Here is a 25,938-nt window from a genome sequence, read left to right as displayed (position 1 = left end):
ACAGACAGACAGACAGACAGACAGACAGATAGATAGAGCCAGCCAGCCAGCCAGCCAGCCAGCCAACCAGCCAACCTGGGCTATATAAGCCCTATCTCAAAATAAATAAGCAAAACCAAACCAAAAATTACATAAATTGTTAGCTGTTAATATCTTCTAGTTTATGCATGTAGAATAAATTCTAGCTTAGTTACTAAATTCTTGATAATTGAGGTTAATTACAAAGTATTAGCACAAACAAATATGCTATCTCCTGTAGTTTAATTTGGCTTAAATAAAAATAGATGTGAATAGAAATTAACATCAATTGATGAACATCCAAGTATGTTTTACCAATGTTATAAGAGAAGAAAGCTGTTTAACTTTTCTAACATGGTATTAAAATTCCTTAAATTAGAGACATGAGCTCCGGCGGGTACTGGTTAGTTCATATTGTTGTTCCACCTATAGGGTTGCAGACCCCTTTAGCTCCTTAGGTACTTTCTCTAGCTCCTCTATTGGGGGCCCTGTGATCCATCCAACAGCTGACTGTGAGCATCCACTTCTGTGTTTGCTAGGCCCCAGCATAGCCTCACAGGAGACACCTATATCAGGGTCCTTTCAGCAAAATCTTGCTAGTGTGTGCAATGGTGTCCGCGTTTGGAGGCTGATTATGGGATGGATCCCCGGGTATGGCAGTCTCTAGATGGTCCATCCTTTCATCTCAGCTCCAAATTTTGTCTCTGTAACTCCTTCCATGGGTGTTTTGTTCCCAATTCTAAGAAGGGGCAATGTGTCCACACTTTGGGAGCTCATATCTCTAGCTGCATATGTATCAGATGATGGCCTAGTCAGCCATCAGTGGAAAGAGAGGCCCATTGGTCTTGCAAACTTTATATGCCCCAGTACAGGTGAACGCCAGGGCCAAGAAGTGGGAGTGGGTGGGTAGGGGAGTAGCGGGGGTATAGGGGACTTTTGGGATAGCATTGGAAATGTAAATGAAGAAAATACCTAATTAAAATGAAATTAAATTAAAAATTAAAAAAATTTTTTTCTTAAATTATTCCACTATGAATTTGAAAGGAACCACTGGTCTTGAATTAAATCTCTATCACATACTAAAATTTCCACATAATCTAACTTTAATTTTATAACTGCTATTAAAAAATTAAACCATTTGTCTTAAGTCATTATGGAATGTAATATCTATATCACTACCTTTTTAGAGAAATCTAAGAACAATTTAAGTTTTTCCTTTATTATTAAGAATCATCATTAAGTTATTGAACAATGATACCTTACAGTAGTGTTCCCCAGAGCCTGAGCCTCTCAGGTATGGGGATACTATGTTTTCAAGGCCAGTTATCTGCGCTTGATTTTCATCTTACCTCTCTGCTTGCTGTAATAATTTCTCTGAGATACTTTGACTTTTCATTGGTAAACCCAATGGAATTAATTTTGAAAAGAATAATTTTTACTTTGTGTATTTCTATTCTTAAATATTCTCAGACTTTTTATACTTTTTGACAGTATGAACATGGCTATCATGATTATTACTATTTTAGTAATGGAGCCTTATATCCTCTGTTACCTTATATATCTTATATCTTATATATCATGCCCCACATACTTAATGACTTAATGACTATTGCTCTCATTCTGTAACATAAAAGATTTTTTATAATTTCATATTTAATATATGACATCAATTATAGCACCTAATGAATTGTACAGAGATGTAATATTTGAAGATATTTCAGAAGACTAAATACTTTGTGTAATTTTTAAAAACTGATTAAAAACAGCCTACTTTGTCTGTATTACCTTTTCTCCCCAGTAAATTGTAATTGATTTACTATGAGTCTGCTTAAAATAAAGTTGATATTTGAGCCTTAGGCAAATTTATTTCAATCCAATTCTTTTATGATTGTAGGCTATTTTGGTAATAGATAGTCTTATTTTCTCAACCAAAGGATAGGTTTATCTCCACCTTCTTTCCTGTACATCCACACCACCTAATAACCCCTAATGCTTAAGAACACCTTCTCACACCTTTATGCAGTGTCTTAAGCAATGGAGGAATTGTCACAGTGTTCTGTGTTTGTCCCCCTTGCCACTCACTGGTAGTTATGCAGCTTTCACCCATGTCCTTTGGGCTTTGTACACGTTCTGCTATGCAGAGGTGTAAACTAAGTTTCTTCCAGACTTACTGGCTAACAACAGAATTTTCTGTTCTTGCATTGTTTCTTTCATACTGCTGCTTAGATGGCCATTGCTGCAAGCAAGCCACATGTTTTATCACTAACCACTTTTACCTAATAATGTGTGTCGTCTCCCAAGCTTCCATAATATCAGTTTTGTCCTAGAGTGGGGTCTGAACGTTATGAGACTGGTAAGTGAATTGTTAATTCCGAAGCATAGCGTATGTATTTACTTCATATCTCCATCTTCACCTGACTACCTCTTCACTATTAGAGCCCTACATTATTCTCAGATGTTTCAAATAGCATATTCGGTGACGTGTTCAGGCTATTCATGCTTTTTCTATCAAACAGTGTGTGTATATGTACAGAGCATCTCCATCCATACTTTAATTCTTTCTCACCTTGAGTTTTCCTGCTTTGCTTTTTTTTTTTTTTTTTTTTTTTTTTTTGGCATTGCTGCTGTTCACCTTGCATCTCCTGATGGTATTGAATCATAGTCAAGACCATTTCTTGTCTGTGACATCTGTCTGTCATACGAGTGCAATTCTTTTCATCCAGGCTGTTAATCTGCCTTCTGATTCTCCGAATAGTAATGGTCATTACCAATGACCCTCATGCTTCAGGCTTCCAAATATTTTGAATTCTCTCTCCTTTTTCTCACTAGGGTGCAGCATAGATGCCAAGCATGTGGAGGAACAGTCTGCAGCTGCAAGTGAAGAAGCACTTTTTCCATTCTGTAGGGAGCCAAGTTATTTTGAAATTCCTACAAAAGAATTCCAGCAGCCATCACAAATAGCAGAGAGCACTATTCATGAGATTCCAACAAAAGACACACCAAGTTCCCATACAGCAGGTGCAGGGCATGCTTCATTTACCATTGAATTTGATGACAGTACGCCAGGAAAAGTAACTATTAGAGACCATGTGACAAAATTCACTTCTGACCAGCGCCACAAGTCAAAGAAGGCCTCTCCAGGAACTCAAGACTTGCCAGGAATTCAGACAGGAATGATGGCACCAGAAAATAAAGTAGCTGACTGGCTAGCCCAAAACAACCCTCCTCAAATGGTGTGGGAAAGAACAGAGGAGGATTCCAAGAGCATTAAAAGTGATGTTCCTGTGTACTTGAAAAGGTTGAAAGGTAAAGTGAGCTTCAGAGATTCCTATTGTATCATAAGTTACCAGACAGACTACTGTTACTTAATTATACACTGGAAAATATCTTTTTCAAAATTTACATTTAATTTTAAAGCTGAAAAGCAAACAGCACTGTTTATGTCCAGATTTCTCATTCATATTAGCTTTTCTTTGTTTTCTTGCCAAAACCACATTGGTTTGGGGATGGCAGATTACTTATGTCATTTAATATCTTTACCTGCAGAAATACAAAATGTACTAATTATACAAAGCAGAATTTTCCAGAAAATAATCCCCATCATTTTCTTGATTTAAAGAAAAGATATGTACAGTTCTTTTTCTCTCTATCGTGCTTCCAATATAGTACCATTTCTAGATTTTGAAAACAAAATTAAGCTACTTACCTGTTTATACCTGAAAGTCAGATTGCTTACGGAGTGCTTCCAACTGCAAGCTGTTAGCAGAAGCTTCTCAGACAGATGCTCTCAGCTGAGATCTGTCTACTAGGTATTTACAACTCTAACATACATTTCTGGGCTGTCAATTGCAATTTGATGTTCATTTGCAGATATTAATCATATTATATAGTAATATTAGCTATTACATATACCTTATTGAACACTTAGTTCCAGTCATTGCATGTATACTGATCGTAACAACTAGCCGGCCTTCTTCCCACTGGTTTTGTGAATGGAATTTCTTTTGGAATTTGTGTTATTGTGTTTTGTATTTTAACATGCTATCAATAAGGGAAAATGACTTTGAACAAATGATTGTGAATTTGACAGTTCTGTGGCTTTTATGGGGAGATGATTAATTCTATTCTAAAAACTGCTTTTTGGGGTCAGGGAACATATATAGCCTACTGTATTCCTTAACCCTGCATCTGGGACTTCAGCATAGGCTATTATCTAATGGCTTCATTGTTAATGACAGGACTGACTCTGGCTTTAATTATAGTGATCAGCAGTTACCTAGCAGAAAGATAATTGAATTCTGATTGTGATATATTTACTCCTCCTACATGTTATTTATATCATAGTTGAATCATACGCATGCAAAGGTTAAAGATAACATGTAAAATGACTCCTAATGTAAATTTGATGAAAAATAGTGATAAGCTAGTAGTATATCAGAGGTAGTATATGCCTTGGAAATGAGTCTTCTTAAAACTCATACACTTATTGAATAGATGAAGGATGAATTAAAAAGATCCTTTAGGAAGATTCCATCAAAATATCTTTGTTAAGGAGCTGGAGAGGTAGCTTAGCAGTTAGGACCCAGGTTTAATTTTCAGCACCCATATGTTGGCTCCACACCATCCATAAAGAGGGGATCCAGTGTCCTCTTGTGACTTCTTCAGGTACCAGGCACTCACAGGGTAAACTTACATGCTTGAAGGCAAAACACTCATAGCCATAAAATAAAATAATACTTAGAGAAATAATGAAAATCCTCTTACAGTAGTGTAATTGTTATTATTAACAATTATCCTTAAGCCATCATTTTAGTACATTCTCTGCTCTTCACCAGGACCTATTTGAGCCAAATTAGAAGTAGAATCATTAATACCCATATGAACACCGTCTTTATACTGATCAGAATATATTTTTAAATTTTGCCAAAAATTAGTCTAATCACTATTGACCTTGAATTCTTCTTTCATACTTGACATTAGCCTATTTTGAAAGCCATCCAAAAAAAAAAAAAAAAAAAAACCACTTTCCCAGCAATAACTCACTTTGTATCCCAAATAGAGCCATGCTATTTATTTCTTCATACTTATTTACAAATGACATTAACTTTCTTCAAAATTCAGAGCTGTTATCAATAAATAAGTTTCCCATTAGTTTATAAAACGGATACATTCAGATTTTGAATAAATGGAGGTAGATAGTAGTTAGTAACAATTTATTAAAACTTGGACTTTCAACAACTGTGAAAATCAATTGATATGAGATATAGATAGATAGATAGATGCCTTGCTCCTACAAGAGTAAAGTGCATGCGCTTTGGGACAGTGAGGAAAATAATGTTCACAAAGCCCATACACTTTCACCCTTTAGGAGAGTTGCAGCTTCCTTTATACCAACTTCTCACAAAGTACAGCCAAGCTAACCTGAGGGATAGCAAGTGAATGTCTATATTTAGGATAGTTAGTGATCAGCAGAGGGGTTAAGAAGTATGCTGAGCATTTCCGCGTGGTCTTTTTACTGAGTAGAAACATAAGATTACAACTCTGATCTAATCATGCCTCAACTTTTCTCCTTGGGTAATACACAGAAGCACTAGAAGGACTAACAGTTTTATAAGAAAGAAAATGACTAATCTCCAACAGATTAGTAACAATGAAACTTGTGTTTTCATTAAAAATTCTGAATGTAAATTTACAGTCTTACTTACAGGTCTAACAGTATAGAAACCATTAGTGTTTATTCTTTTGGACTTTAACAAACTGAATTCCTATTCAGTTTATCCAACCCAATATGTTTTAAACAGTACTATAATAAAATGTGTATCTAAACTAGTAGTTACATCTCTGTTCGTTTTCCATATACTACTTATGATTCCTAAATTATCAGTGGCGGAGATTCCACTAATTAAGCACATTGTTTTGTTTTGTTTTTTTCTTTTCATAGTACTTTTTGGATAGTAAATAATTTGAAGAATTTTTACGTTCATCTCATTTGATTTTTATGTTAATCTGTCACTTTGAATCTGCCTTATCTTTACCATATTAGTGCCCTCTGTTTCTCCTCCTTTTTCAAGATGTCATTCAGTTCTACCATTCCCTTGTCTGTCCTCATTTCTTTTATGTACTACATTTTACAGGTAGTTCTCTTGTGTTATATTTCACCATTACTGGGAGCTTCCAGATTTACTAGGAACAAACCCATACACTTTATAAATCCTTTCCCCTAGACATACACCTCATTCTTTCATACACAGCAAGCCTTTTCTTTCTGATTGCTCTCTTGTTGACAGATGTTTACTTTAGAGTAGACAGCCTGGGAATGTTTCAAAATCAGATATTTCTGCAAGATTGGATTCTGTCAATGTACATTCCAATATACTAGATTCATTTATAACTTTGAAAAGATTTTTGTTAATCCTTGATTGGTGATCCATCTAAATCATGCTGTCTTAGGGTTCTACTGCTATGAACAGACACCATGACCAAGGCAACTCTTAAAAGAACATTTAATTGGAGCTGGCTTACAGGTTCTGAGGTTCAGTGCATTATCATCAAGGCAAGAGTATGGCAGCATCCAGGCAGGCACGGTGCAGGAGGAGCTGAGAGCTCTACATCTTCATCTGAAGGCAGCTAGAAAACGGGCTCCCACATGGTTAGAGTAGGTTCTCAAAGCCCACCAGCACAGTGATAGACTTCCTCCAACATGGCCACACCTCCTCCAACAAGGCCATACCTCCTAATAATGTCACTCCCTTGGTCAAACATATTCAAACCACCACACATGCCTAGAGTAACTCTTGCTCTGATCTAGAAAAACCTTTATTGGGAGGCTAGTATAATATTGGACATGATATCTACCTATATCTGTACCATGTAGTTTATTAGAAGGAAGGGTGTAGTAGAGTCTTTGTAGTTGGTAGGATGTCAGCATCATTTAACTCTTTGAAGCCACTAGAGTTCTAGGAAAGCATTTGTAAACATTGGTTGTTATTAATAGTAGCTACAAATTTCAGTCTTTTTATTGAAAGGTATGTTGAACTTTTAAAATTATTGAATACCATAATTTAGATATACTCCATTTTAATGACATTCATATTGTGTTAAATAGTGTTTGAGTTACACCAGCCTTTTAAATTATTCCTTTTTTTTGTTGAAATTATAATCACTTTACTTTCTCATTTCCTTTCCTCTGTACAAACCCTCCCATAAACCTCTTCTTACTCTTTTTCAAATTATTGCTCACTTTTTTCATTAATTGTTCTTATATACATAATTTCTAAATATATAAACAATCTACTGTGTCTATATAATCTTGCTTTTCTGATGTTTTCAGGCAGGGCTGACCATTTGGTATTAGATAATCAGTTGGTGTGTTCTTCCCTGGGGGAATGACTGTTTCCCCCACTCTTGGCATCCCTTAGTTGCCTGTAGTTCTTTGTGTAGGGTTGAAACCTTGGAGTCTGGTCTTTTTGTTTGTTTGTTTGTTTGTTTATTACTAAAGGTTTACGATTGAGAGGCAGAGTGAATGTGTATTAATGTTAGAAGTACAAACTATGACAGGTGATGGAACATTGCTTATTCTTTTAAGGGATTGAGGAATCTTTTATAAAGTTGAGATTTAGAGAAAGAAAAGTAATAACTCAATTGTTTATAAAGGGCCTCATTAACGGGTGAAATATAATTATAACTATTGAGCAGGAGGGCAGTATGCAGAACCTGTTACACTAAAGGACATACAACTTTGTCTTAGAAAGGGGAAGGGTAGCAAAACAAATGACACTTTTGTATGTGCTTCTGATTTTCTACATGGAATTTTTTTCTTCTCTATTATATCATGTCTTTTTTGTGTCCAGGAAACAAACATGATGATGGTACACAGAGTGATTCAGAGAATGCTGGGGCGCACAGGCGCTGTAGCAAGCGTGCAACTCTGGAGGAACATTTACGCCGCCATCACTCAGAGCAGAAAAAGAAGGCCCAGTCCACCGAAAAGCATCAAGAACAGGCTGCTGTAAGTCAGACTGCTTTTATGATTGCATTCTTTGATGAAGATAATTCCAGAAAGAGAAGGTCATATTCTTTTACTCAAAGTTCAGGCATCTTATGTCAGGAAACTACTTTCTCAACACCACATAAAAAACTTGAAAAAGCAAAATCTCCACCAGCAGATGCCAAAGTGGTTTCTTTGTCTTTACAGACTAGCTCTACGCATCACAGAGGGGGGCATGGTGTTCCACATGGGAAATTGTTAAAACAGAAATCAGAGGAGCCATCGGTGTCAATACCCTTCCTACAAACTGCATTATTAAGAAGTTCAGGGAGTCTTGGGCACAGACCAAGCCAGGAGATGGATGTAATGTTAAAAAATCAAGCTACTTCTGCCTCTTCAGAAAAGGATAATGATGATGACCAAAGTGACAAGGGTACTTATACCATTGAGTTAGAGAATCCCAACAGTGAGGAGGTGGAAGCAAGAAAAATGATTGACAAGGTAAATAATTGAAATTTGAGTATGATGGTAGTTGTGGGGGGCTGTTGACTCTTGAACCTTATTGGAGAGGTGGTGCAAATGTTCCCATGCAATAGGTGGAGTTGGGACTTTAGGGTTTTGTTAGGGACCTAGAAGACTAATATAATAGCAAGCAAGGACAAAACGTTTCCTACTTTCACTTTCACTTATATTCTGAATTTTCCTAAATTTTAAGTCTTCTACACTTAAACTACCTGGGCCTTTTTAAAGTATATAAATTTCATTGGCTTTAAAACTATTGTCATTTCGTGTTTATTTCTATGGAAACTGAACAAGGATAGATTTCTACATGAATATAAATGTTAACTGGTTTTCTACCGACTAATTTCATTTGGGGAGCAGATGAATAGCATTTGCTTTGATTAGCTTTACCCATTTTCTGTTTGTTTCTCTTCACTACTATCTATGCTGAATCAGAACAAAATCCGTGTTTATATGTTTTGTTCATTTTAGTGAGGTTTATCCAGTCCCAGTCCTCATGATTTGTCTATTTAATTTCCGATATTCCCTTGATGTTGCTTGTTTATCTACAAGGTGATTGTTGTATGACTTATAAAGGACTTCCCAATTTGTTATGATAGTAAATGGCGGACCTTAGCATGAGCTATTTATGTCACCACATGGAAAATAGCAATCTAAGTTGGACTAAACATTAGTCTCTTGTTTAAATTCTTGTTACTGAAAATATCCTCATGAGTGAACAACATTGATATCACTTAAGTGGCTAATACATACATATTCAATCAGATTCTATATTAAAAACAAGAAAACCATGTGGTTCATGTGTACATTAACATTTAGAATATTCTAATTTCAAGAAATGTCCATCAAAGAATGACCAAGATCTAACCCTCTGGGATGTAGGCAAAAATAGTATGACTATGTTCACTTTTAATTCTCATTATATTATTTTTATTTTAGTATTTGTTCTGTAGTATTTGCAATGCATTCACTGATATACATGTATAATTTGTAAGCATAAATGTATTGAGTCTGTAATTATTCTACTGTTATAGTGGCATTATGCCTGACTTTTAGAGACCTGTTAGTCTTGAAAATAAGTGTTATATGTAAGCAGTACTTTTACCATTGTTAAAAAAGAAGTATGGACTTTAAAAGGCCATAGACAGTTCACTCCACAGTTGAGTAATATTTTTCATTAAATATTATTTTATGATTATACATATTCATTAAGAAATTCCAAGCATCTGGAATTAAGTGTATAAACTATATGTACTACTTATCCTCTTGGGTTAAATCAACCTCTTTAAGTGTGTCATTTGTTTAAGAAATTAAGACTTTTTAGGTTCAACAGGTATTCAAAAAACACATAGGAAGCTTGTCATGTCATATAGCTGTATGAAGAGGCCCTCTTAATTATTAGTTTTTATATTACTCATTTCTACATATGACTCTCTACCCAAAGTCTGGTGAGTCCTGAAAAGGTTTTTTCAGCACTAAAGGGGTTAAATTAAAAAAAACAAACAAACAAACAAGGTGGAAATTATAGTACAAGGGACAAGCCTGGCCTGGTGCAGTGTGCAAGAAAGAAGGCATTTCTACAGATAGGCCTACTTAGGAAAGTGATAGGCAGCGGGGAGTTCACAGAATCTGATCATTAATTGTTGTCTAAAATTATCATATGCATCATTTTCATTCTCAAGGAGCCCTTTAATACATCATCACTTTCAGAATGGAGAAACCCAAGGTTTTAAGAGCAAGGACCATTAAAAAGAATGGTATTATGCAACTGGATAGCTAATTTGTCCATTCTTCAGTTGTGTAAACCAGAAAAATCTAAAACCAATACTGCTTCAAAGAAAACAAGAGTCACTCCATTGTCATGTGTCTGCCACAGTAAGAAAGCTGAGAGTTCAGGAGGTATGGTTAAAGCTAGAAGCTGAGGTCAGGCCAGCTTAAAACTAGGCTTTGCTAGAACAAACATGGAGAACCTGGATTTAGACATCTGAAGAAGATGAAGTGATAAATGGATGATTGCAGAGAAAATAAAGGGCAAAAAAAAGCTAGACTGAGGCATAAGCAGAGACTTGAAAGGACTAGAGTAATAAACAGACATGCTCAGTCATCTGTAGCTCCCTCTTTAAAGTTGGAGTATGTATGATAGGAGTTGGAGCAGCTGTTGCCCAACTAAATTTGTTTTGATCTGCAAAACTCCTATATAGTTTTATTTCCTTTCTTATTCCATCATTGAAGAAGTAATTTCATTGATAGTGTGCTAGCCTCTGTATGAGGAAAAGATTATTCAAATTGAAAATTCTGTGTATTCTTTGTCTCAAGACGTACATGTTTAGTGGGATATACTTACAAATAAAGTTATATGTTGAATGCTTTGAGAAGTGTAACATGTTAAAGGAATGTCTCAGGTTAAAAGTTCATCAAAGAATTAGTCACTTAATTTAAATAGTTAAAACTCTCTAAAAGGGTCTGTAGACACTATGGTCTTGTTGCATTCTCGTCTTAAGCATAGTCATTGCTTTACTAGTTCTGTGGTTTTTGTCCTTATTTACCTAAGTGGGAAAGAACTATAAACTCCATACTATAAGGTACTGTCCTCAATATTCTCAATGAATACTAGATTTAACTGCCAGCTGAGTTAATTTTGTAGCATATATAATTAACTCTGTAATAGAGATAAGAGTTTATTATATATGTATATATATGTATATGTGTATATATATGTGTGTGTGTATATATATATATATATATATATATATATATATATATATATGCACCAGTCTTAATCAGAAAGTGAAGGGCAAGAGTAAAGTTCGAGAAAGAAAGGCTTGTTCAGAGGGCCACAGTTACTTTGCAGAGAGAGAACTTATAAGAAAGAAAACAGAGAATTTAAACTATTTTTATTCAGAAAGAAGCACAAAGAGAAAGAGTTATATGGTACCTTATTTTTAAAATCAAAGTAAAATTCCTATAACATAAAATTAGATATTTTAGGCATTGAGAATGTGCAGTTCCGTTAATATTCACCTATAATTCCAGTACTTGGTAAGCTGCAGCAGAAGGATGACCAATTGAAAGTCATCTCAGAAGTGTCTTGGATGCTGTGGTACATTCATACCATTGTGTGATGATGGTGCTGTCTAATTCCAGAATGTGTATCATTCTAAAACAAAATTGCACTTAAGTACATCTTTTCCCATTGTTCTGACACCTTAGCAACTAACAGTCTGCTTTCTGTCTCTGCATTTAGTCTGGATATTTCATATGAACAGAGTCGTTCTATATGTGGCCTTTAATGACTGGCTACTTTTACTTAGAATATTGTCTTGAAGCTTCATCTATGTTATGGCAATGCTATGCTACTTCATTCTTTTATGTCACTGAATCATAAATTATTCTATTATAGAAACTTTTATCCATCCATTGACAGATGTTGAGTTTGAGTCCATTTTTGACTATTGTAAACGATGCTGTTAACAAGAGTGTATCTGTATTGGGGCTGGAGAGGTGGCTCAGCTATTGAGAGCACTGGCTGTTCTTCCACAGGACCTGGATTCAATTCCTAGCACCCGAATGGCAGCTCACAACTGTATTGCCAGTTCCAGAGATCCAGCACCCTCATACAGACATAAACCACAGGCAAAACACAATGCACATAAAATAAAAATGAAAAAAAGAAAAATTTATCTGTATGTATATGTGTATTACAATGAATGGCAAATAATTTCTCCTAACCTCTTTCTGAACTCTTGTAACAATTTTGTTTAAATTTTAGATTTGAAAGGTTAGTTACAAATATCAAAATCATAACGTTAAACACTTACATTTATTCCATTGAATTTTAAGGTACTTATCTTTTTAAAAGTTGTTATATTTTCCTGGGGAAAATACTACAGATTTAAAAACAAAACTCCTTTCTTAAATCATCTCCAGTTATTTGACTCTATGCACTAGAGTTGAGCATAGTTCTTGAGTCTGTGCTAGTGGTTAACTTACAGAGACCCAACTCACCTTACCCACAGGGCCTTGTCCTTGGGGAAAGAAATGTTCAGATCTGAGACTTGACTATTCTACTATTCTTACACCTTGACAGGATTAAAATGGTGCATCACCATTCTTTAATTAATATAAGCCTACAAAAGCTTGGTGTTAGCTTTCTTATGAGGAGATGAATCCTAAGTTTATTTTAGTTGATTAGGACTTTTTTTAGTGCTAAAACTCATTATGTTAGATATGCACTCTGCCACTAATAAGCTATACTTGCGGTCCAAAATATTGATCTAATAAATTAAGTATTATTGCTATGAAATTATCATTTTGTCTAAATGTGTACTGTTATAGTTATGACATAGCTTTCTCCTCTTCCCTCCTCTCACACTGGGCTCTGCTTCCTGCTACCGTGAGCTGATCTCCTATATCTGATATTACTAAGTATAATTTTGATCTGTGTACCTGGTTAATAGATGGGATATAAACATCCATGAAACTTGATTCTGCTCTTTAGAATGGAGTACAACCAGTCCCTAGCCCCACCATGCCATTTTGAATGGAAAGGTGTGAAACTTTGGCCGTTGTAGTTTGGACTTTTACATAATGACAATAATAACTTGGTATTAGAAAAAAAACCAAAACCAAAGGTTTCTGTTAATACCTGAAGGAATTGTTTTTGTTTTCTTTTTGTCAACTAAAATTGAGACTGGAACCTAAAAGTATAGTCTGATATTCATGGGAATTTGGTTTTTATAATAAAGTGTCTCTGTGTGGTTCTTTTGGACTCGTGTGTGTGTGTGTGTGTGTGTGTGTGTGTGTGTGTGTGTGTGTGTGTGTATTAGACTTTGGTAGTAAAGAAGAAATGTCATATAGATTTTTCAATATCCTGTAGTACCTGGCCTAATTGCCTACAGTATTAAGTACCATGCCCCAGTAACCAGTTGTTTAATTTGTTTAGAGTAGCCACTGAGCTATAAGTGGGAATTCTATAGTGAATATGATATGTACGTATTCTAGGTAAAGATTGAGAAGGTATTCAAAGAACATACAATAGTGTGGAGCACATGCAGTAGTGAGACAAAAGGTACTGACCTTTTTCCCCAACATTAAAATCCTCAGGTAGAGATGGTATGGTATCTACCTGGATCAAGGACTCAGTGGTAGGCAGCATGTGAATGTCCCTCCTCTCCTTAGACACACAAGTCATCTCAGTCATCTGTCAGCCCCTAAAGAGTTCCTTTTACATCTGCCCTGGGAGAATTAAAAATGGACTAGCAAACTTCTGTGAAGATTTTAGAAAGAAAGGATACAGATTAGACATCTTTATGTCCTTTTTATCTTGTGGAAGACCAACCTAAAGAAGTCCTGGCTAGATGAGGGAGCCAGATTTTGTTATGAACAAATTTGGAATTGTGACTGACACCAGGTCAGAGGAGGACAGGGAGAAAATAAAAAAACTTAAGGCTAACAAACTGCAAGTACTTTGAGGTATCCATGATAATAATGACAGGTAAGCCACTTTCTATTCAGGTGATAAATCAAATAACTAAGTACATGTGGATGAAATCTAGTGACAGAATCTAGAATCAAAAATGGAAAACCTTGCAAATTTGGTGTCTGAAGCACTCCCAAGTTCTAGACCATTATCAGATCCCATGTCAGAGTGTAGTATTCTAGAAGTGAAGAAAATTGTGCATGCCTCGGGGTATACAGATAATGTAACTGGCTGTACACTGTTTCCACACGCAGGATGTCACAAGCAGATGTCTGTGTGCCTCCACAGAGATGAATGCATTCTAGGTTAAACTGGACTATCCATTGCTATCTTAATTTTTTCAGTATGTTGTAAAAGCTGGCCCTGGTGGCTTATTTATCCTGTAATTATAGCTCTTGTGAAGCTGAGGCAGGAGGAATGTGGTGAGTATATAGGTCAGTCTGGATTACAGTATGAGATGCTCAAAAATAATTAATAAATTAATTAACTAAATCATAAATGTGAAACCTAAAAGCTTTTTTGCCACACTGGAATTCTTCCTGCCCTGTATGGGAAAGAAGTAATTTGCAGTTCTCTAAAAGATAGATGTATAGGTGTATCTCTGATAAGAGGATGTACAGAAAATTGCTAGGAGTACTATACTATCTGTTGCCTTCAGCTCCCACTAGAGCTGAAGTATTCAGGCTATAATTTGTTACCTTTTCAAAATAATAGTCTATTAACAAGGTACTATCCAAGTCATTTTTACTAGGAGTATTTTGAAGAGATCTACCATATTCTTTGTTGGAAACTACTGATGAATATATTTTAAGAAGCCAAACTTATATCTGATGCAATTAAATATCTCCAAATCAGAAACTATAAATTGGCATGCCATACTGATGCAAAATGTAAGAAATTATATATGGGTTTTTTTTTTTTACCTTCAAATTTGAGTTAGATTTTTCTAGTTGTATAAAAATAATAAAATGAACCAGTAAATTTGAAGTGAACCATTTTGTAAAAGTCACACATGAGCCACTTCAGCAGCTAGTGTTGCTTTCCTTATAAATCAGGGTAAAGTGACAGAACACAGGTATACCTTCTTTGCCGTACTGCTGTAATTGCTTAATCCACTCTGTTGTTTAGCAAGGTGAAGCAAAGAAACTATATTCCCATCTATACCCTGGTTTCCATGTACTATTAAAGTTCTTATTTATCTTAAAGTTAGTAATGTGCAGCCTGTACGTAAAGCAAAGATAATTCTAACCAAATTCTTGGGGGGAAAAACCTTGTCTTTAAATTAAGCACCATCTAGTGGTAAAATTTTCGCATTTCACTTATCAGATCACTTTATGACCATCAGTTTCTTTTTCTGTGTCTTAGTGTAGCAGGCATGCCAACCTACAGCCTTTGCACTACATATGTCCCAATATAGCTATGAATACACCCATATGCAAATGAGAAAGTCATGTGTCAGTGTGAAAAAGAATTGGCACCACTGAAAGTGGTATTCCCTTATAAAAAGTGAAGGTCCTAAAGGTTATTTCTACAGATTACTAGTTCAATGTTATATTTTTTTATTGTAATAAACGAGTTCAAACCGAATAGTAAAACGAAATGTTAAGTGTGATTCACTATAGCTTTTTTTTCCGTCTGTCTGCAAGGTCTAATGTCCAAGTCCCTTCATGTGCCAGAAAGTAACTAACACTGAGGTCTTGCCTGATGGGAAAATAAATTGACATGGCTATTGTCTCTGTGCTGAGCTTTTCAAAGTGCTGACCATTGATAGTCACTAAAGTTGATCTGTGTGAGTCGGTCAAGAACCTGCATTTCAGACAAATTACTATACTCTGTTTGAAAATCATACAGTGAAATTTGTTTGGAACCTTAGGAAATTATAGGTATAAATGCAAGTTATATATGTAAACATCCATTTTAATGAAAAAACAAAAAGAGGCATGTGTTTCTACTCTCTAACGTGCTTCTCCAAAATGGAAACAAGAAACAAGCTGAAAGTGTGCTCGAGTATTTTCTTGACTCTTTCCATGATTTTAATGTTTAGTGTCAAGTCCTTTAAACAAATCTAATGTAGTATTTTGAATATTTAGTTTCATCAACTGGAATATTTGCTAACTATTAAGGATAATCACACATCTACAGCTGCTGGCTTCATGCCCAGTCCAGCTGGAAGTCACCCTGTCATTACACAAGTTTCCCTTGTTTCTGAAATTGCTAGGTGAGGCTAATTTAGGATTTTTTTATTTGCTTTTGATGTTGTTGATATTCACACACTAATCTGGTGCCCACATTTATTTTCATTTTGAAACAAATTTTTCCTTCTAGGTATTTGGAGTAGATGACAATCAGGATTATAATAGGCCTATTATCAATGAAAAGCATAAAGGTCTCATAAAAGACTGGGCTCTCAACTCTGCTGCAGTAGTAATGGAAGACAGAAAGCCATTGAGCACACCTGGGTTTCATAACTCAGAGGTATGCAATTCTTTTTATAGCATCAAATACAAGTTTTCATCATTTGGAAGTTATTTTAAGTATATATATATATATAAGTATATATATACATACATACATATATATATATATATATATATGTATATATGTATATCCCCTTGTGAAATGCTTAAAAACTAAATTTGGACTTTTTATCATTTTGAATGAAAATGTAAAGCAGTTCTAATTTTCATTGTTCTTTCAGTGTTAGTGAGTGAAATAATTACAATTCAGCAAACACGTAATAAGCTCCATATTCCACTTTGTAAGTAGCACAATGAGACAAAACAAGAAATATGCCCTGTTTATATTCTGTGGGGGTTATGTGTTTGCAATTAGAAGACTGAGCAGGAAACATGAGAGGGATACACTTGATCGCTGCAGTAAGAGCCAGTGTGGTACTGGATGTAAGGAGAGTGATGTAACTGAGGACGGTTTGACCACATAACTATGACGTCAGAATTCTATTCCAGTCTATGTAGCAGAAGGGAATATACTTGCATAACACCTATGTTACTGGTTCAGATAACAGGCAGTGACTTGTAGTGGAAACAGCCTTCAAGCTGTCTTAAAAATAAGGAAAATGCAGTGCAAATTAACTTGGCTGCTATCTTAAATCTTGTCATTTGTAAGGCCAGAAACCTTAAATGACTTTGTTTTTTTTTTTTAAGTTTGAGGTGAGCACTGTGTGTGCATGTGCGTGTGTGCATGCATGCGTGTATGTTGCACATGCATGTGGGAGCCAGAGGAGCACATGCATGTTTTCTTCTATTACTCTCTGCCTTATTGCTTTAGGACAAGGACTTTGCCTGGGCTGCCCAGCTGCTTGCCTTTACTGTTGCTGCTGATGTCACAAGCACACACAGTCATGATCAGCTTTTTATGTGGGTGCTGGGAATTTGAACTCAGGTTGTCGGGTGCTCTTAATCACTGAGCCATCTCTCCAGCCTTTTTCTTAATTCATCACTTTACTCTTTAGATTAATTTTCTCTAAGGAGTAAGTGAGTGGTGAATAAACATAAAATGTAAATAAAAGAAAATCCAAGTTACATAACATTACTATTTCATTTATATTTCTACAAATATGTTTTTAGGGACAGATAAATAGACCTGTATGCTCACGGAATAGTGTTAAAATTATTCCCCTGTGGTTTGCTATTTTCTGAAAATTGTTAGAACAATTACAGGCTTTTAGTGTTCTTTATTTCTCTTAAACTTAGGGAAGTTTTATTCTAATTTCTGTTTAATTTATTCACTGAAAACATATTAATAATAATATCATGGAGTGTGTTGGTATTTTAATAAATCCAGGGAAAGGTTTATGTAAATTACTTTAGATTCCCTCTTCTCTCTTCCTCCATCTATGCCAGGTAAAATTCATATAGTTCCAGTAAGTTCCTGTCTTTGTAGCCATCGTGTAACAGGCCATTAGAACAAAGCACAACATGCCATAAGTGTATAATAATGAAGCCGCTCTGTCATCTGGTACTGTCTTTGGTGCTCAAGAGTTATAGACGGGTATTGCAAGACCTTGGAAGGGAGTCCAAGAAGTCAGCTAACTTTGGTGTCCAGTTTGTCTATATACATCTTTCTCTACATTTATTTTAATCTATTCTCGATACCATACAATATATTATCTACATGAATCATTACTTTATCAGTATCTAGCATCAGTTTGCTCATAATTAACACAGTAACTTAAAAAAAAAAGGTATATTTAAATAGTTCAAAATGAACTTTTGTAGTTTTATATTTTTAGTGTGAATGGCTGCCTGAGTTAAGTTTTGGGTGAGAGGTGTCTTTGTTCTTTACAGTACTAGGGATTGAACCTGCCCTTGTACTTGCTAAGTGAGTGCTCTACCACAGAACTATATATCCCCAGGCTCCCTTTCTTTACTTCACTAGGTTTCACAGGCTGATCCCACCTCTGATTTCAGCTTGAGATAGATAATTTTTATATTACCCACAGCATACAAATGCTAGGGTATGTCCATGAGTTAAGGGATACGCACTTCACTAGAAAGGTTCAAAGACAGATCAAAACATAGATGGGTCTGGGTACGACTGGGTATAGCAAATTTCATAGAGTGTGTAATTTTAAGCTCAAATACCATAGAAATACCAGGCTTTGGTTTCCTTTTTTAAAGATTTATTTATTTTTATTTATATGAGGACACTGCAGCTGTCTTCAGAGACAGCAGAAGAGGGCATCAGATCCCATTACAGATGGTTGTAAGCCACCATGTGGTTGTTGGGAATTGAACTCGGGACCTCTGGAAGAGTAGTCAGTGCTCTTAACTGCTGAGCCATCTCTCCAGCCCAGGCTTTGGTTTCTTGAAATCTATTAAAATATAACCTAGCATATTTGATAAGTCTTGAAACCCTGAAGCCAGTCTGATTTCTTAGAAAGTATAGGACTAACAGATAACTTTAATTAATAACCCTTTAGGTTCTCTTCCTTTTAATGGAGTAAAACCGATTGCACTGGGCTAGCTGCAAAGCTGTGATTTGTGTCTGTTCTCCTCTGGCAACAGAATAACTGTTGTACCTGGGACCTTGTTAGTGTATAAGAAGCACAGGAGATTGTATACTCCATTCATAATAAGAACACATTCTGGTTGAATGGAACAGCTAGAGAGCCTTGATTGAAGAATCAATGCATCATAACAAGCTGAGCTTGAGACATGGCTTCTGTGTCACATACTGTGACTGAATGAAGTTCTCTCTCATGAAAATGAGCATTGGCAGGGTTGTTGCATTCTCTCTCTCTGTTTTTCTCCTTTAGGAAGCCATATCTTCATCTGGAAGCAAACGTTGGGTTTCACAATGGGCTAGTTTGGCTGCTAATCATACAAGGCATGATCCAGAAGAAAGGTTAATGGAATTGTCTGCAACTGTAGAAAACGGTAATTTCTCTCTCCTCCTCCATGTTTACCTCTTTTCTCTCTCTCTCTCTCTCTCTCTCTCTCTCTCTCTCTCTCTCTCTCCCTCCCTCCCTCCCTCCCTCCCTCCCTCTTTTAGTGGACCATGTGTATTTAAAAACAAAACAAACTAAACTTAATACAGTAAGAAGTAAATTAAGCTTAAATGAAGTAAACTGAGGACCTTAGTGTATATATTATACAAGATGCTATGCTATGCCACCTAACCCCAAGTCCTTTTTCCTTAAAAACTTTGGTGTAGTTCATAAATTGAACCTTCCAAAGACAAAAGAATAACTACTAAGATTTAGTATTTCATTTTCAGACACTCTGCTTTTTTATTATAAATTTTTGCTGTTCAAGTACAATTTTAAAACTTCAAAAAATTACCCTTCTTGATATGCCTGTCTGTTAGAAAAATATGTAATTACCATTATAGTGTAATCATAAAGATAAGGTAATAATTTGCACATGATTCATATGTATGAATTTATATTATAAATTAAGGTGTCAAATATTGATTTAATTATTTTTTATTTCATTTTTAGTAATAATGTCACCTTGTGCTACATAAGTATATGGTATTCTAAATTATCACTTAAAAAGTTTTACAATTAATTTTACACATTTAAAATGCAAAACAATTAAAGACTCACATATGATCCCTTCATTTTTAAATTCTTTCAAATATGATCAAATTTTTTGTCTCTGTCTTATCACCTCAAAAGTATTTATTTTGCATGAGATCTGCTAAATTGAAAAAAAGAAAGAAGTCATTTATTTTAATAAGCTGCCTTACTTAATATACCAGAAAACTATGGTTTAACAGTCCCTTGGTTATAAAATTATGACAAGTCCTGTCACTTTTTACTATTTTCACATTTTCTATTGATACGGATTGTCTTAGGGTTGTCCTGCTGTGAAGAGACACCATGACCAATACAACACTTAAAAGGACAACATTTAACTGGGGCTGGCTTACAGGTTCAGAGGTTCAGTCCATTATCATCAAGGTGGGAACATGGCAGCATCCAGGCAGGCATGGTGCAAGAGGAGCTGAGAGCTCTACATTTTCATCTGAAGGCTGCGAGGAGAATACTTGCTTCTAGGCAGCTAGGATGAGGGTGGTTAAAGCCCACCCCACAGTAACACACCTACTCCAACAAGGCCACACCTCCTAATAGTGCTACTCCCTGGCCCAAGCATATACAAAATATTACATGGAATTTTTTTTTAATGCCTTGCTAAGAGCTAAGATATTTTGACCGTTTTTCTTTTCTTTTTTTTTTTTTTTTAGGAAGTACAAATTTTTCACAGAAGGCATTCATTTTATACTGAGGGTATTTTTAAACTTATGCTGTAACTAGTTGACATTCCTTTTATATGTGTCCTTTTGCTCTCATTAATTTCTGCTTTGATATTTTTATTTTAGAGACAGATACTGGTGAAGCTGGTGTTTCCCTAAGAAGTACTAGTTGTACAACTTCCTTGGCTAGTCAGGGAGAGAGGAAGAGGCGAACTCTTCCCCAGCTCCCAAATGAAGAGAAGCTACTCGAGAGCTCCAGAGTGAAGGTCGTTCCACAGAGGTCAGAGATAGGAGAAAAGCAAGACACGGAACTGCAGGAAAAAGAAGCCCAGGTATACCAAAGCGAGAAGCACGATGCAGACCGAGGCCTAAGTAAAATGAGCAGGGCAGTCAATGGTGAGAGTCTTAAAACTGGTGGAGATGGTAAAGCCCTCCTTCACTCAGGAAACTCATCTAGCAAGGAGAAGAGTGAGACAGAAAAGGAAACTTCTTTGGTAAAACAAACATTGGCTAAAATCCAGCAGCAAGAGCAAAAGGAGCAGGCCCAGTGGACTCCTACTAAGTTTCCTTCAAAAAATGCTTTAGGCCATATAGATAAATGTAGGGAGGAATCTTCTAAGCAAGAGTCCCAACTCTTAGAAAAAGTTTCAGGACATTCTACAAGCAAAGGAGACAGAGTAATACAAAATGAAAGCAAGAGAAGGAAAGCTGAGGAAATTCCAAAATGCCAGGCTTCAAAAGGAGACAAGAAAGAGTCTTCCAAATCATTAGTGCGCCAAGGGAGTTTCACCATAGACAAGCCCAGTTCAAACATCCCCATAGAACTTATCCCCCATATCAATAAGCAGAATTCATCTGTACCCACTGCCTTAGCACTGACATCTGCAAGTAGACTTCGAGAAAGGAGTGACTCTTTGGATACTGATTCTAGCATGGACACAACCTTGATTTTAAAAGACACAGAAGCAGTGATGGCTTTTCTAGAAGCTAAACTGCGTGAAGATAATAATAAAACTGATGAAGGCCCAGATACTCCCAGTTACAATAGAGACAATTCAATTTCACCAGAATCTGATGTAGACACAGCCAGTACAATTAGTCTGGTGACTGGAGAGACAGAAAGAAAGTCCACCCAAAAGCGGAAGAGTTTCACTAGTCTCTATAAAGACAGGTGTTCCACGAGTTCCCCATCCAAAGATGTTACAAAGTCAAGCAGTAGGGAGAAAATTGAAAAGAAAGCAAAAAGCCGCTCTACAGATATAGGTGCAAGAGCAGATGGTCGCAAATTTGTACAGTCCAGTGGAAGAATCCGGCAGCCTTCCATAGACTTAACAGATGATGACCAGACCTCTAGTGTACCTCATTCTGCTATTTCTGACATTATGTCATCTGACCAGGAAACATACTCCTGCAAATCTCATGGACGGACTCCACTTACCTCAGCCGATGAACACAACATACATTCCAAACTGGAAGGAAGCAAAGCAACAAAGTCTAAGACTTCTCCTGTTGCCTCTGGTTCAACAAGTAAATCCACTACTCTCCCAAGGCCACGGCCCACCCGGACGTCCCTCCTGCGTAGAGCCCGGCTGGGTGAAGCTTCTGACAGTGAACTTGCTGATGCTGACAAAGCATCCGTTGCTTCTGAAGTGTCCACTACAAGTTCCACATCAAAACCACCCACAGGAAGGCGAACCATCTCTAGGATTGATTTATTGGCTCAGCCTCGAAGAACAAGACTTGGCTCATTATCCGCCCGTAGTGACTCTGAAGCAACAATTTCAAGAAGCAGCGCATCTGCACGCACTGCAGAAGCTGTCATTAGGAGCGGAGCCAGACTAGTGCCATCAGATAAACTTTCTCCTAGAACTAGAGCTAACAGTATCTCTCGGCTCTCCGATTCCAAGGTCAAGAGCATGAGCTCCACTCACGGCTCTCCTTCAGGTAATTGGCTCTAGATTTCTAATAACATCAGTATGTTCTCTGTATTGGCTTTTTATATTTAAGAATTAAATTTCTAGCTGTCTTAGAAAAATAATTCAAGAATAAGGTTAAAATTAGTGAGTTACTATCTCCTCCATTAAAATGTAAAATTCCAAATAAAGTCTTAGACAAAGTGATTTCAAAATAAGATATTAACTAAACAGATTTAGGAGTTTTTTTTTTAATTTGATAGAATTATATTAGGAATTACTATTTTAAAAATAATGTTATGCTCTTAAAACCAGGTGTTTCAAAAGAGAAATAATATACCTTTTTCCATCCTTTTGGAAATAAATATCTGATTAAAAACTGTTTCATATACTTACACATTTGTAGTTGGAGCTGTTGAAAATTAACTTCATTTATTTCAGTGGAAGATAGTGGATTCATGGGGCAATCACTAAGCACGTGTGGGTCAAATTAAACTGGAAAGTTAAATGTGAACATCATCTTGCACTCTTTTAGCGTTTACCTGGAGTACTTATCTGACTGTCACTACAATCACTACTCAGTATCTCTGAGTGCCGAGGTGCTATTGACTTACTTGTCTGCACTTCCTAGTTAAGCTGAAGCCACGGAGACTGTGTGGCTACAGCTGTGAGGCAGCTAGCTATTTGTGTGTATCCTCCAAGCGTGCTCTTATTACCTCACAATCAGCTGCATGTGTGGGTGTGGCTGCAAAGGCCAGTAAGGGTAGACCAGCTGTTCCCAGACTTAAAAGTTTATGATTCTTTACCAACAAGCTAAGTATTGAGTTAAAAGTAGAGGAACATTGGTGTGTAATCTTGATTTTACTTTTGCTTAATTTATAATACATCCTTCACGACTCAACACCAAGCCAATCGTGCGTTGTAACTGTGTTTCCTCCTTCCCCACTTTCTGTCCTCCTTTCACTGCTGCTCTTGTCTGCTCCTGTTCTGTCCCGTCTCTGCTGCTCAGTGACTGTGCTGATGACAGTCAGAGCCTATGGTAGGACCAAATGCAGACTAAAACTTAATGGAGGATAAATGATGCTTTCTTTGTTATTCTGGCCTGTTTCCACATATCAGTCTTAGATTATTAATCAGTTGATTACCAGGTATTGTTATTCAGTTATCTCTTATGGCTCTACCTTCTTAGTTCAGTCCCTTTGTGTTGCTGCATTCTGAGCTGTGTTCCCCAATTTCTTCTGCAACAGCGCTTGTTCTGCCATCTTACCTCCATTTAATACATTAAGATATCTTTCCTTCCGCCCTAACATGAGCTGTGATGTAAGTTGTGTAAGTTACAAAGAGCATAGTGTCGCTTCCTCTCTGGTCATTGACTAGCTCTTACCCCACGATTAGTCTGATTTTATCCCTTACTCTTTAGCATGAAGTGGCTTATTTAAAATGTGGTCCAAATAGAACCACTTGGCAAGTCTAAAAAACAAATATAAGATTTCATATCATATACAGATAGTAATTTTTATTTCTGCTTTGAATACAGATCTTGGTACTCCTCTGTATCTAAAACAAATAATAAATCCTTGAATTTCTTAATGAAAGTCCCTAGAGAAAATTGAGTTAAATGCTACTTTTATTCTTTATACTTAGTAGTTGGATATTACATAATTACAGTTACAGAATTTAAGATCTAGAAAGGATATTTAGAGAACTGGTACCAGGAGATGAAATAACCTGCCCTGATCAAATCTTGGGGCAGAATGAGAATCCAGGGTCTTTTACTAGCTGTAGCTACTCTGTTAAGAAATGTTACTGTATCCTAGGTTCCATAAGACACTAGTATCTGTTATGTTATTACTAGAAATATATACAAGGTAGATATGACATAATTTTGGTGGTGATCACTAAAGCATCGAAAGGCTATTTTATCCAGTCCAGTGAAGAATGCACTAAACAGTTGTTACATGGTATGATTACGAGAAAATTTGATTGATGTTAACAATTGAATGTCTTCGATGCTATAACATTTTTATTTAAGATAACTGTATTATCTTGAGTGAGAATGAAAAGAAAAGAAAAAAGAAAAGAGGGCTTTAATGAACATAGAATCATACTGCCCAGGGTTTCTATTCTCCATGTAACATTAAAAGACCTTGGAGTTATCTACCACCTGTGATACTGGCCATATTGACATATGTAAAAAGTATTCTGTAGTATTTTGGACTAAGTCATTAATTTTTTTTCCTTTCATTTAATGTATTAAGCATTGATGACTCAGAATGACTAGTAACATTGGTAGCAGTTCTTTTATGCAATTTGCTTCCAAGGGTTTAATGACTTTGTTTTACCCATATTCTTTTGTTAATTAAAATTAAGGACCCTAAGTTATCAAAATAAGAACCAGTAGCATTGGTGAATACACTTAATTCCAGAATATGGGTTGCTTAAACAAGGGGACTTGAGTAAGTTCCAGGCCAGCCTGGCTACTTACTGTGTCTCAGGCTTGGACTGTATAGCAAGATCCTGTTTTACACTAGCTAGTTAATGAAGTAGCTGGTGTTCATTGTTTTAAGTACATAGTTTAGAAAGTGTTGTTAAATTTTTAAGGTTTTATTTCTTAAATATTTTCCTTATTCTAAATCTCAAAATTCAAACTGGAAATTAAACAGTGGGCATTTACAGCTGGTGTTAATTTTTCTTTTACATGAATGGTGAAAATAGAAAGCTTTCCCAGAGAAATGTCTCTCCCCGGATGATCTTACTGCTAAGTGCTTATCAATATACACAACAAAACTTGTTTGTACTTTAATTCCTCTCTTGAGTCCTATGATATATAATGAAAATGTGTATTTTCTGATCCTTTTTTTTTTTTTGCTAAATTGGTAGTTGTATTTTAAGATCGACATAGCTTTGTTACGTTAGAAAGAAATAGTCACAGTTATGCATTAATAAATCCTTTTTATTCTAGACATAATAAATAATAGTACATTTATAGTAAAAATAATATTTTACACCTTCAGTAAAATAGAAATATTGTATATTTTATAACCAAAGTAAATTTTATTTTGGGCAGAATAGACAGTCTATTATTTATTGTCAAATTAAAGTTTTATATATAGTTTCATTTCTTAAAAAATATAAAAATACATATATGGATTGTAAGACATGATTCTGTGTGCTGTGTTAAAATAATTTATAATGTTATAAACAAATAAGTTTCTTATGGCCTACAAGATTAAAATAATGTTGAAAGTTACTTTCATTTTAATATGTATTGATAACTAGTGCTTCACCAAAGAACAAAT

General features: G+C 35.7%; 1 protein-coding gene across 12 annotated transcripts in view; it reads left to right on the top strand.

Moving 5' to 3' along the window:
- The window catches only part of Cep170 (centrosomal protein 170), an 84,838-nt gene that overhangs the window by 37,609 nt on the left and 21,291 nt on the right, over window positions 1-25,938 (top strand). For 4 of the 12 annotated variants that reach the window (XM_085843235.1, XM_085843234.1, XM_085843233.1 and 1 more), the window contains exons 8-12: window positions 2,848-3,324; window positions 7,869-8,506; window positions 16,332-16,481; window positions 19,285-19,405; window positions 20,853-22,670. In XM_085843235.1, coding sequence (XP_085699361.1) covers window positions 2,848-3,324; window positions 7,869-8,506; window positions 16,332-16,481; window positions 19,285-19,405; window positions 20,853-22,670 — 3,204 coding nt within the window. The remainder of the gene's footprint in view (window positions 1-2,847; window positions 3,325-7,868; window positions 8,507-16,331; window positions 16,482-19,284; window positions 19,406-20,852; window positions 22,671-25,938) is intronic. The other 8 variants (XM_085843248.1, XM_085843246.1, XM_085843244.1 and 5 more) reach the window with 4 other exon arrangements.

This window comes from Mus caroli, unplaced genomic scaffold (genome assembly GCF_978045245.1).
Source record: "Mus caroli unplaced genomic scaffold, Mus_caroli_1 scaffold_1, whole genome shotgun sequence".
NCBI lineage: Eukaryota > Metazoa > Chordata > Mammalia > Rodentia > Muridae > Mus > Mus caroli.
The sequence above is the reverse complement of the archived record's forward strand: the minus strand, read 5'-3'. Positions and strand labels throughout refer to the sequence as shown.